The sequence below is a fragment of the Pollicipes pollicipes genome, unplaced genomic scaffold, assembly GCF_011947565.3.
Source record: "Pollicipes pollicipes isolate AB1234 unplaced genomic scaffold, Ppol_2.1 Scaffold_4219;HRSCAF=4965_pilon_pilon_pilon, whole genome shotgun sequence".
Classification (NCBI taxonomy): domain Eukaryota; kingdom Metazoa; phylum Arthropoda; class Thecostraca; order Pollicipedomorpha; family Pollicipedidae; genus Pollicipes; species Pollicipes pollicipes.
The window spans coordinates 36,522,603-36,535,614 of record NW_023596448.1 but is presented as its reverse complement, the minus strand read 5'-3'; the positions used below and the strand labels follow the sequence as shown (position 1 = coordinate 36,535,614).

The 13,012-nt window shown below is 48.8% G+C and overlaps 1 protein-coding gene across 1 annotated transcript in view; it reads left to right on the top strand.

The window, feature by feature from the left end:
• Nucleotides 1-6,257: 6,257 nt before the first annotated feature.
• LOC119095282 (acanthoscurrin-1) overlaps nt 6,258-13,012 on the top strand; it is a 31,757-nt gene continuing 25,002 nt past the window's right edge. The window contains exons 1-2 of the mRNA XM_037218140.1: nt 6,258-6,262; nt 7,656-7,779. Of these exons, the coding sequence (XP_037074035.1) occupies nt 6,258-6,262; nt 7,656-7,779 (129 nt within the window). The remainder of the gene's footprint in view (nt 6,263-7,655; nt 7,780-13,012) is intronic.

Below are 13,012 nucleotides of genomic sequence, written 5' to 3'. Positions count from 1 at the left end.
AAACATAAACATATACCATAAATATCCACCGAGCACGCAGGGTTCCGCCGCATACCCTGCAGACGATCTCCAGGCACAATCTGCACGGTCCGGTCGTTATCTTCACCAGGTCTGTTGTCTCGTCCCTCTCCAGAGCGCACCCGCTTAGGCTCACCCCCGATCCTCCAAATAGCCCGGTATGTTACATAACATATGTAACATAACATAACATAACATAACATAACAACATAACATAACATAACATAGCATAAAATTATGTAACATAACAGCAATTAGTACCGAATGCGACAGCTAATGAACACTGTGGCAGGTAGTCACCGTAGTGACGGATGATTCAGTCAAATTGCATTGCACTGCAGTATGTACTTGTACTTGAAGTTAGCGCCGTGCCAACTGCTAAAGTCGGTCTATGATGTCTGAAGTGCTTTGACCCGTGGAGTCTCGTGCACTGCCTCAGCGGCGTCAAAAACCAAGTCTCGATTGCGAATAATGACGGGTTATGCGAAGCATTCCTGGTTTATTGCGCCCAAAACGATGCCCGTGAGCTAAGGGAATTGAAATGTTTTTCAGAGCCTAATTTCAGGAAATGAACATCAGTAAGAGCCAACCCTTGGCTTCAAAATCACACAGACGCCATCAGTGACACCTCATTTGCGCGTAGTACTCACGGCCTACCGGACCGGTGTTGCCCTTATTAAATTAATGCGTTTATTTAACTTATCCTTATTAGATTTATACAGAAGGCAAGCTCATGCACGTATAGCTTATCTTATATTACAGCTTTATTTCATACATCAGGCCTTAAACTCTGGTCCTTTTTTGCTTCGATGATGACTGATGAGCGGTAGGACAAGTCCAGCTTCTCTAGAGTGTACTTTCATGCAGCGCTTCCTCTGCACCAAACGCATGACAAGCCCGTAGGGTTGCATCGCTTTTAATGTACACTGTGTGCAGTCCAGACCCCGTGCGGTTGTTCGTGATCTCCATGTCTTAAGTCCCATTCCTCTCTAGAGCTCTCTCTCCTAGCCTTTCGTCACCCTCAAAACGGCTGAACACGTGACCCTGTGCCGGTACGGTTTCTCGCTCCCCCTACTGTTTTCGTTTCACATATTTCTGCTTCTCTTGGATTGTAATTTTTCCCGTGAACTCGGCCACCGTCTCAGTGATTCTGGGTGCTGCTCACAGCATTGAACGCGACAGCTGCTCTCACACCAGCGGCTGAACGATCATGAACACCATAGCGGATAGGGCTTGCATCAACACATATTGCACACATCGTTACGATTAGCATTGAAAGAGAAAGGTGTTTGGGACCGTGAACGACAAGTGGGTATGCATTTGTTGGGTCAGGGCAGGTAGCCAGGTTGTCAGCACAGATACCATTCCTACCAGCTATTTCATGAGAGCATAATTGAGATCGAACGGCGGCTTTCTATACCACCGCCACGTGTCAGTTGGTACACGCCGATAGGTTGTATACGGAGTGTAAAGCTACCCAACCGGGGTTTTGAGTCTTCATCTGCTACTACTATTGGGTCTTCTAAGTATGCGTTTGGTAACGTTATATTGCATTTTGATGGAAATCACTGGCGTAATTATCCCCACGTCTGTGGTGGCATGATAGCCTAGAGCATTGTCACAGCACCAAATGCGACGTGCGGCCGGCTAGCCAAGCGAATGGCACAATACCTTGCACAACCACCTAACTAGGACCCACGTATGAAGAAGCTATCAGAGCTCCTCCCTTTTAACGTGTATAATAGGTGGCAAAGTATACGATGCAGTTAATTAAAACTTTTACCCTTTGCGGTTGATGCATCCAGTTCGTTCAGACCATTGAAGAACAAAGCAGTATCGCAAGAGGGTGTGAAACATCCTAGACCCGTTACTCCCCGTCAGCACCCCAGACGTCATGGAGGTTTTTACAATGTTTAGCGTGCACCAGTCGTGCTGTACCCCACATTCATCACACACCCGGTAGCTAGGCTCCTGTCCATCCCCATCTATCTGTTTCCTCAACAATGCTCTATTGCATGCAACATTTATCGAGCAACCTTAGGTTTTGGTCTGGGATCCGATATAAGGAACACACTTAATGAGCACCATGATAATGCGAGATGCTTACGTTCCCGCAACGCGTTCGCGGCAGGACTGTAAATGATATTCAACCTTTTTTGACCACGTCCAAAAGTCTCTCTGGTATCAGCGAGTATTACCTTGAAGGTCCTAGCTATAAATGGCATTCGAGATGACATTATCATTCAGGTAATTTTAATGCATACATCGTGGAGTTTATACTGGATCGTGTTAATGTTTTCAGCCCATCACCAGGCCGAGCTATTTTAAGCCGGCAAGCAGATGAAAACCAATTGTAATGGTGCGGCAGATATAACAGTACGTAAGCTGCCTGGAAGAACGCGCAACTCACGACTTGTGCATGCATTGGTGTCGAACGAGCATTGTGTTTATAGCTGATAAGTCCTACTTCACCAGCGGGTAGCGTGGTTATTTCCGTTGATCATCTTCGACCAGTCGCTTGCCTAACAATTACCACGTTTCACGAGGTGGCCCAGGATTGGTCAGCTGACTGTAGCATGGTAAGTTGTATCACCGTTGTACGGGGCCATTTGGCACCATATTTTATGCCGTGCCTCTGCCAGTGCCTATGACGTCACGTCTTGAAATGACGCAACCGGTGACCAGATTACGATGAGATTACAGCTCACGTAATGAGCCGTTTCCACTGAAGCGGTGGTCAATATTCCGTTGATGACAGGAATTCCTGGTCTGTAAACCCCTTGTAACAGACTGCGAGCTCCGACCAAGAACGTGAGCTGCATGGCCGTCCCTGGCGGTAGAACAAATGGGATGTTTTGACAGCAGTGGGGGATCGTCTCAGATTTGCATTCGTAAAAACCACCCGGCTCACCCAGCGTGATTCGCACGCTGGGTGATTCGTGATTGAAAAGCGCACGTGATTCGCACCCACGACCGTGATTCGCACTCTGCAGCCGCCACCAAGCTCCGGTCGTGAATATCGCCAGAGTCGAGATGAAGAAGATCTGGCTTAAGACAGTGATGCAACGCGCTTAGTCATAAGCGTTGTGTGGACGGTGGTGTCCGTTCCCAAGGACGATGACCATTCCTGTATTGTACTGCCTGTAGTCAGGCGACGGTTGCCAGAAGTGGATATGGTATTGCGCGTCCGCTCATATGCACGTGCGCACATATCATTCAGGTCCATCCAGCACTTAATTTTTTATTCGAGACGATCGGTCGACATGACAACCCTGTCTCCGGGACGGAAAACCCCATGGCCATGACTTTGAAATCTCTGCGATCATGACTTCGACGTACGCTACAGCAGGGTCCAGTATTGGTGGCAGCTTGTATCGGCGAACGTAACGCCTTCTATGGCTGACAGCGTCAAAAAATGAGCCGTTCTCATTACACTGATGTCTGTATGCTGGGAACTCGGAAATAAGGCAGTGTGATAGGCAGGTAGGGGGAGGGGGGAGGGGGCGCTTCTCTACCCCGCCCTGGTAAGCTCCGAGTGGCCCTTTGGCACTCTTTTGCCGGACGATCAATTGGCTGACTGGAGGGTCTGAAAGTCTCTTTCATCACCGCGATTTTAAAAATGTTCATGCACACATACAAAACGCTCAAATACACAATGTTCTTCAACAAATATACAGAAGCCCACGATAGGAATGCTACTAATAGGAATGCACTAGTGCCGCTGCTAGGAAAGCATGCGCACCGGCCCTAGACAATAAGGTAATACAATCACGATAGTGGTTTTCTTCCACCGGCTGGGACCGGAAGAGCTTAATGTTTCAACTCGATCTACGGCTGAATTTGTTTTCCTCCACCACAAAAAAACCAAGGAACTTCATAGCCATGGGAAATGGAAACGTTCGTGATTAAATTGGAATCGGTGGCAGACGGGGGAACTGGGAGATAACGTCTAAAATGCGGACCTTCTCGAGGTCACGGCCCGTTAAGAAAATCATGTGTGCACTTGGAGCCACATCTCAACCGTCATCAAACTCTTCATCCTACCTTTGGCATGTTCTGAGCCTGCCATCTTTGTCGTCTGGTGGGCACATTTCGCCGTGCCCCCAAAAGTAAATTGTATTGACACGTGTAAACAATTCCGCATCAGGATGCTACTTCTTTCTGAACAACCATACTCGCTCGGAGAGAAAGGAGATAGAATGGCGTGACCCCCCCCCCCCCCGCTCCTGACGTTTTCTGAGGATGCCAGTCCGGCATGTTGCACAGTCGCACTCGGATCTTTGGTGGCGTCTGGGGCATCCATTGCACGTGTGTTGACACCAAAAACTTGTTCCTAGCGTTTCTGGTATCGAAAAGGCGACGGTTTTACGAGCACCGCAAGACGATCCAAGCCTGTGATGGGAGGGGGGGGGGGGGGAGGGGCGGTCGGTGGGAAGCGACGATTTCGAAGACCACGTGTGGAGGACTTACACTGTTACATTAACGAAACCCTACTTTGCTAATGTAGGCTCAAGACAAATAAAACTACATGTCTTTGTCAGCTAATTAAACAAGTAGCAGACTTTACGGGAAAGTTTGCTTGCATTTTGTGAAGAAATTAGTTACCATGGAGGCATAATATCTAGGTATAAAGACCTCACATTAGGAGTCGCTGAGTGCGTTTCATTATTTTGTCGTGGCCATCGAAAAAAAATCTGTCAAAAACATTGTTGGCACAAAGCTTTGCGTGAAAGTATACATATTTGTCGCCGACCGTATCCATCAAGTCGGCACGTTTTATCGACCCTCTCTTGTTGGAGAAATAGGACTGGCCCTAGCAGGAAACCGTGAATGGTAATAAGTTTGATGTTGCGAGGTCAATGATCAACGGAAACATGCCAGGTAAAATACCATTCTTTTCAAAACATCTGTCTAATTCAAGTTCACAAGTCAGTAGACACATATTAATGAAACGCAAGACAGCGTACAAGCATATCTATCCTTTCATTTGAAGTATGTAGCATTGTGTTCTTTAAACAAGTGTCAAAAACGGATGCCAGGGCCACCTTGATGTAGCGGCGTCGTCCCGCCGACCAACCGCCCATCGCTCCCGCTCCTGCTGACGGCGAAATCATAGCTTGCCAAACACCGAACGCGACGGCTGTAGATCGTCGTGATGTGTTCCAAACAAGGCGTCTGAATTCGAAACCAGAAATGCAAGAGACGCATTTTATGTGAAGGCATGTGCAATGAATCGCCGCATGCTACTGAATGCATGACTACAATTACACGATACGACAGAACGATATCACAAAAACGTAAGTGACCTTCGAGTCTCTCCTCAGCGCAGGTGTCCAACAAAATGAAGAAACTTGGCCCACTCTCGAAGTAAGTGAGCTAACTCAATTGTGCCTTTTACGGTGGTTCATCGCCCCAATGGGGCAATGAGTCAGCATTTTGCCCCATTCTTCCGACAACCCTCACCAAGACTCTGCCTGAGTAATTGGTCTGAACTGAGCTCTTCGAATACTTCATAGGTTCTGCACCGGAGTTTGTCCCACCTTCACATTACCGGCTATCGCAGGGCGTGCCGCTCATGTGGCATTCTCTGAAGGCTCTACCAGCGACACCGTTACTTCATGAACCGCACACAGGTGGCAGCACTGGTGCACGCCGGGCCGGCTGCCCGCGCGCCACGACGTCTGAGCACCTGCTCCATGGCGGGCACCTCCCGGCCTGGGGCGAGCCTGACGTCGGTCTGCCCCGGGGGGGGGGGGGGGCGATGTCAGATGGCATACCGATGGGTGGCCGCCCATCGTCCGGGGAAACCGATGTCGTCGCGTCATGCTGCGAGAGGGCCTTCCGTCGTATGACGGTGGCCAAGCGGTCCACTTCCAGTGGCAGGCAACACTGCCGCAAGGATCGCTAGCTCTGACACTGCGTTGCGAAAGAAATACGTGAGGCTTACAGTCAGTTATCAAGATAATAGTTCAGTCATTTGCTACTTGACGATGCCTCGGTAGCAATGTGTTAACCTCAAGCCGACGCGAACATGTCCGGCTGATTAGCCCTGCAATTCAAATCCTGATGAGTTGTCACTGTGGATAAGATGGACGATACACAGTGGGTTGGTAATTCCGCAGAGTCCATCGGTATTAAGTTTAGTGGGGGAATACCATACTTATAATAGCTTCGACCTTTGGGTTCGCGAATGACCAACGTAAACACCAAAGTAACACATATACTCCAGCTGCGGTAGCATGAGGTAATTCACGTATACCAACCATTTCAAATCAGATGTCACGGATGGAGGCAGCATCACCTTCATTCTAACATGTGTAGACCGTTACTTGTCCGACCACACTTGACAGAAATCGATGGATTGCTACAGTTTCCGCACGTCTAAATATACTACCTGTGCTGGCGTGGTGACAGCCTTGGAACTTCCTGAGGCGCTTCTGAAAAGAAGAACCATCACCTCCATATTAGCTCAGTGTCGCATGATTCGACAGGCGTCCACCTCAAATCACCATTCATTTTGTGTGTAAGGCGCCCCCATGGAAAGCCCCGCTCCAGCACGTGCTGCAGGGTTGGTTGTCGATTTTCCGGACTTGGCTTCGCAAACGTCACATAGTTCTTCACAGTTAGACTTGCAAGGATGATCGCGAACAGAGGATCGGTGGAAAGACCGGCACGCCCGCCATATCTGCAGCAGGTCATGTATAAAATACAGCCGTGCTTGCCATCAGCATACAGTCGTCCGCCTCGCTCCACAACACAAGGTGAGTGTTTAGAGTTGTTCTGCTACCCGGCCTGGACTGCTCATGCCAATTGGCTTAAATAAGTTTCTGGTGATGTACGTCTCTGGTGTAAAGCGTAACACATTTGAGCATCTCATCGTGCAGAAGTAGCCTCCGAAACGCTTTTCGAAAGCATGTCATTACGACCCAGCCCATGTTTAGTTCAAACATCCCGTTCACAATTATTTAATAACAACCGGCTAAAGTTGAATTAGAGTAAGTCATATCAAAGTATACACTGCTGAGCACCGTAATGCGAGCTATGATGACATAGGAGAAACTAAGGAAGAACTGCATGGAACAATTCGACGAGAATTTATAATTGCTTATGCATTAATATCATCCAAGCTATGTAATCAAAGGGAATAGGTGATCTCATTAGGCGATATCGTCAAAAACCTCCAAACTTGAATATTAGTAGTTGACACAAATTACAAAGACACATGCCAAAATGTCATGTGCAGTGCATATAAAATAAGAACGACAATATTTGAGTAGTCATTACGAGAATTAATCCCAATTACACATTCCATTAGCCGAGTTCAAAGTTTCAGCCTTCTATCTCAGCGTTTTCAACTCATCCCCCGCTGATGGTAATGTTTGCCGATTGCTGTAGCAAAGACGACTGACTTGCCCGTCCAGCTGACGCCTCGCCTGTCCTGCCCCTCAGGTTACCATGAAGCGGTTCGTCATCCTGCTGAGCGTCGTCTGCGCCGTCAGCTGCGGCAGGAACTATGGCAACAGAGGCAGCATCGGCGGCGGCAGGGTCTCCGGCAGCGGGACGGGCTTCGGCTTCGGCTTCGGCAGTGGCAGCGGCGGCGGTGGCAGCGGTGGCGGCGGCGGTGGCGGTGGTGGCAGTCTTGGAGGGGGGAGCATCGGAGGTGGACACCTGGGAGGGGGAAGCTTCGGCGGAGGTGGATCTGTCGGAGGAGGAAGCTTGTCAGGCGGCCCTATTGGAGGAGGAAGCACAGGAGGTGGTCATGTTGGAGGAGGGAGCCTCGGAGGTAGACCTGTTGGAAGTAGGAAGCGTAGGAGGTGGACATCCGGTAGGAGGCGGTATTGGAGGTGGACACCCAGGTGGGGGAGGCCTTGGAGGAGGTGCGATCGTCGGAGGAGGTCATCTTGGCGGAGGTAGCTCCTTCGGGGACGCGGGTCGCAACGGGGGAGGTCTCCTCGGCGGTGCAGGATCACTCAGCGGCGGCTCTACGCTGGGTGGAACGGGAGCCGTCAGCCATCAGTTCGGAGGGTTTGGAGGCCACAGTGCAGCGACGGGATCTGCCGGCGGCAACGTCGTCTCGGGTCAAACTCTAGGCCCGGCTGGCTCGACATCAGTCACCAGCACTGACGCCCGTGCGGAGGTGAGTCTTCGCCGGGGGTGCTCTGATGGTGAATGCCCAAACATACCTACTTATTTTGTATTGAAAGCATATAATGCTGTTCCAATAGCTGGACAGTAGAAATGCTTCAGCGTATTTTAAAAATAGCGGTTCATCAAAGGGAGTAAATTGCTCAATCCAGACATAACGTGATGCAATCCCTCACGGTCGCCCGCTCAATATTGATTCACGGCTCAGAGTGTTACGCACCTGTCTTCTGTTTGCAGGGTTCTGCCTCGGGCGGCGGCGACAGTACTAACGCGGGACATGCCACCAATGCCCAGTTTAGTGGCATTCTGGGCCAGGGCTCGACCTCCAACGCTGGAGCTTTCTCTCAGCAGAGCGGTGGGGGAGGCTACTACTGAACAGCTGGCGACCATACCCGATACCGGAGTGGAGACGGTGCTCCTAACCAGCGACCAATCAGGAGCAGTGTCATACTGGTGCAAGATACTGTAAAATATAATCAGATTTATTCTGAACTTCAAATGAACATTCAACTGAATTTCAACGGAATATTCCAAAAACCACCATTCCGTGGATATGACGTATCAGTGAGCACGTTTCTACCTCCATTCAGTGTCGTATCTCATCGGACAACTGACGAATACAAATCAGACGACGGGAGTGACGGGAGTGGTGATGTCTGAAGGACGTTGACTTTACCGGTTTGTGACGCCCCGCGCACTGGCTCAGCGGCGTCCGATATCAAGTCTTGTAACACCGATAATGACGGGTTGTGTCAAACGTTCCCGCTTCCTTGCAGAAAAAGCACAGTACGTGAGCAGAGTAGTTTTAACATAGCTTGTTTCTCAGCAATATTTTATGGGATGTATATCAATGAGATCCAAACCTTGGTTTTAAAATCACACAGACTCTATTAGTACTGCTGTATCTACATGCAGTATTTAGAGCCATTCGGACCAGTGCAGCACTTTATAAGCCTATCCATTACACCACAAACGTAAAACTAATGCAATGAAAACTAACCTCATGGTCCAGCATACATCAGCCCGTAAAACTGTCGCCTGCTTTTGGGATGATGACGGGTACTCACCATCGTCTTTTTCATCATCATTTTTTCATCACCATCGTCTTCATCATCGTCATTTCCCGGGAACTCGCCATCGTCTCAGTGATGCTGGGCACTGCCCACAGCGTTGAGCGAAATAGCTGCTGTGACACCAGCAGCTGAACAATCTTGCACGCCATTGCGGCATTAAGCTCACATTAATACATGCTGCGCACATTGCCAAGTTATGCACTGAAACAGAGACCTGTTTTGGATCATTGACGACAAGTGGGTACATAAGAGAGGGTGCCAGATGATCACCACACATTAATCCCTACAAACTATTTCCTGAGAGCATGACTGAGATCCAGCGATGGTTGCCATATTGTCGCCAGGTAGTAGTGGCTATCCCCACACCGGTTGTACCCAAAGTGTAAAGCTACCCGTTCAGGGCTATGAGTCCTAATCTATCGATGCTTTTATGTCTTCGACTTTTGCGCTTGGCAATTGTATAATGCATTACTGATGGATATCACCGGCATAGTTATCCCACTGTCTGTCGTCCCACTGTCTGAATTCCATGACAGGAATTCATGGTCTGCAAACCCCTTGCAACAGACCGCCGAGCTCCGACCATGGACATGAGCTGCAGACCCGTCCGGGGTGATAAATCAAATGGGATGTTTTGACAGCAGGGAGAGATCGTCTCCTATTTGCATTCGTAAAAACCGCCGGCTCACCCAGCGTTAACCACGACCATGATTTGTACTCTGCAGCCGCCACCAAGCTCCGGCCGTGAATGAAGCCAGAGTCGAGGATGGAAAGGGCCTGGTTTGGGGCAGCAGTGTACCGTGCTTTGACAAGCTCTATGTGGACGGTGGCGTCCGTTCCCAAGGACGATCACAATTCCTGTGTTGTATTGTCTGTAGTCAGATGACGGTTACCAGAAGTGCACATGGTATTGCGCGTCTGCTTGCGTGCGCGTGCGCATATATCGCCCAGGAGTCAGTCTAGTTTTTAGTCGAGACGATCGGTCGAAATGATAACTCTTTTTGCGCGACCGAAAAGCCCACGGCTATGGCTTTGGAATTTTTGCGATCACAACTTTGACGTACGGCACAGTAAATTCCAGTATCGATGGCATCTCGTATCGACGAATGTAAACGCCTGCTATGGCTGACAGCGTCACAAAGGTGGCAGTTCTTATCATGCTGATATTTGTGTGCTTACAACACAACGGATTCCAGTTGAAGTGCTCCATTTTCAACTTATCGAAATTGCCGCTGGCGAAAGTTCCTTTTGCATCAGCAAGAATTTCTGCGTCGATCCGGTGTCAACTGCTGAAGACAGAGGGCCTCCTTCGTCGGGAGAGGGGTAATGCATGGTACCTAACTCCTTGGGGCATCCAGATAAACCCGGAGGTCCCGTTCCCATATCGCCAGAATGATAGCCTGTAGGTAAATTTCTTTTAGCCCAAAATGGGAACACGTATTAAACCCCAGTGTTATGCCCATGGGGCGCTGGCTGCAAATGGTCAGATATGAGTGTTTAATCCATGATAATCCTTGGTTAATGAGCACACCGGCATGACGAGGCCAGCCCTCAACCTAACTCTTCGTTTTTGTCAGACAAATTGTCACGTGGGAGGGTGGGGGGGGGGGGGGGCAAACATTACCCCTGCCTTTTTGCAGGTTAGGAATGACGCGACATTGGTGCAAAAGGGCTGGCATCGGCAAACAATCGCGAGATATAACACAATTCACGTTGCGAGGTCAGTGATTAACCCTAGCAGGCCAGGTCAAATGTCATTTCTCAACCAGGCGATTTTTACCAGTATTTTACCGTGATCTTCCCCAGAACCAGTGTTGGAAAACTTGATGTTTCCTAGTATAATGTACACCAGGAGATGTTGTACTCCAGGATTGTGACTAGGTGAAATGAAATATTTTGTACTCCATCGTGATGCAACAAGAACAGCTTTTGGAAAAACTAATTTTACTTCTTTGTGTCAGGAAAAAATAAAACCGGAAGGTGCACCAGCTTGAGACTTGCTGCTTCCATCAGGAGCCATGTATTGATATCTGCAAGAGCACAAGTCTTGCACCCACCAGACTAAGACGCCCAATAGGAAGCAGCCAGTGCTGCCACCTAGGTATATGATAAACCACGTTTGGAAATGTGAAAAGTAAAGCGTGGGAATGTTGAATTGAATCGCCCTTGAACAATACCGGGAAATAAGAAACGTGTACCAGAATCGCACCGGTCTTTAGATTAGCAAAGCTCTCACTTCCTATGCCCTACGCAGACCAACTCAAACTTGAACATGACTTAACCTATCATTGACGGTGAACCGCATTCATTCCCAAGGATGCAACGAACATTCATAGAAAACCGCACGCCAAATCACCTGCCGCAGACGGCCGCCTATCCACGTGCCACCACTGTGTCATGGCGATGCAAATAAGAGAATCACTTGCAATTCAGCGTCGGAAACGTCTCAACTATTCAGCGGCTTGCGCTCGCCTCCCAGCTCAGTTTAGAGGTTGAATATAGCAAAACTCTCCAATTTGATTTTGATGATTCGCCTCCTCATGACTGATTTGTGAAGAGCATAAACATTCTGTTCGCGCTCATGCCTTGAACAGATTTGTAAACATTTGGAGGGAAGCTGTATAGAGACGGACATCACGATTATGAAGGACTCATTTGTACTCATCCAAAACCGCCATGTGGTTGGGTTTTTGGCCACTTCCTGGTATCCCGAGTACAAAAGTGTTACGGCAGCTGTGGATTTAAATCAAGTTAAGTTTGTCTCCTAAGGGTGTGAAAGTAAAGCTGGTAATTCAGGCTTAAAAATACCCTTTTAAGTTGAAAAGCGTTGCTATAAATAGCCAAAAAAAAGCTGCTAGGAGACAGCCATGTCACTCCGGCAAAAACACCAGGACGCCAGAGTAACGTGAACCCATAACTTTGGCCTGCCAAATTAGGGAGAAGCGTTTATGAGGACAAAAACATCAACTAATTGTAACATAAACTATCATATTTCGCAATGATATCGGTAAAAGCGCATCAAAATCCATTAATACCTTGCGTTATCCGCCGGAGTAAGCGGAGTGACTGACTCCGATCCCTTTTGACCGGCCTGCACGGGTCTGTCAGGCATTGTACTTGCGCTGGCTCGGTACATCGGTTAAGAGTGCTGCCTATCTATTGTTCGGGTGCGACGTGCAGGGCCTCATGTGTTGACCAGCAGTGGGAAGATGGGGGGGACATGAATGTTTACCTGTTCTTAAAACCCAGTAAGCTGGTGGAGCGTGAGTAGCGTGATCGTGGCGGAGCATGAGTAGGTGGCCGTCTGTGGAATGTTCGTTTGCCTTTTTTGTGTGTCATTTTTGTCTGGCTGTGCGTATCGTACCCACCCTCCATTTTGGAGGGTGTATAAGCCCGGTGTGTAGCCACCCTTTATTTTGGAGAATGTATAAGCTCGATGCGTAATTACCCTCCGTTTTGCATGGTGTATACACAGAGTCTTTCGCAAATTGCAAACCAATGTGCATGCACATGTGTTTCATAGTACAGAGTGTGAGACTGTTGTTTCAGTGTGCCATGTTTGATACTGATGTTTTCTTTCATTTAAAGTGCTCTCACATGAGCAATGGGTCTGAACTGAGCTCTTCGAAAACTGCATAGGCTCTGCACCGGAGTTTGTCACATCTGCACATTTCTAGCTATCACAGGGTGTGCCGTTCATGTGCCATTCTCTGAAGGCTCATCCCGCGACACTGCTATTTCGTGAACCGCGCACAGGTGGCAGCACTGGTGCACGC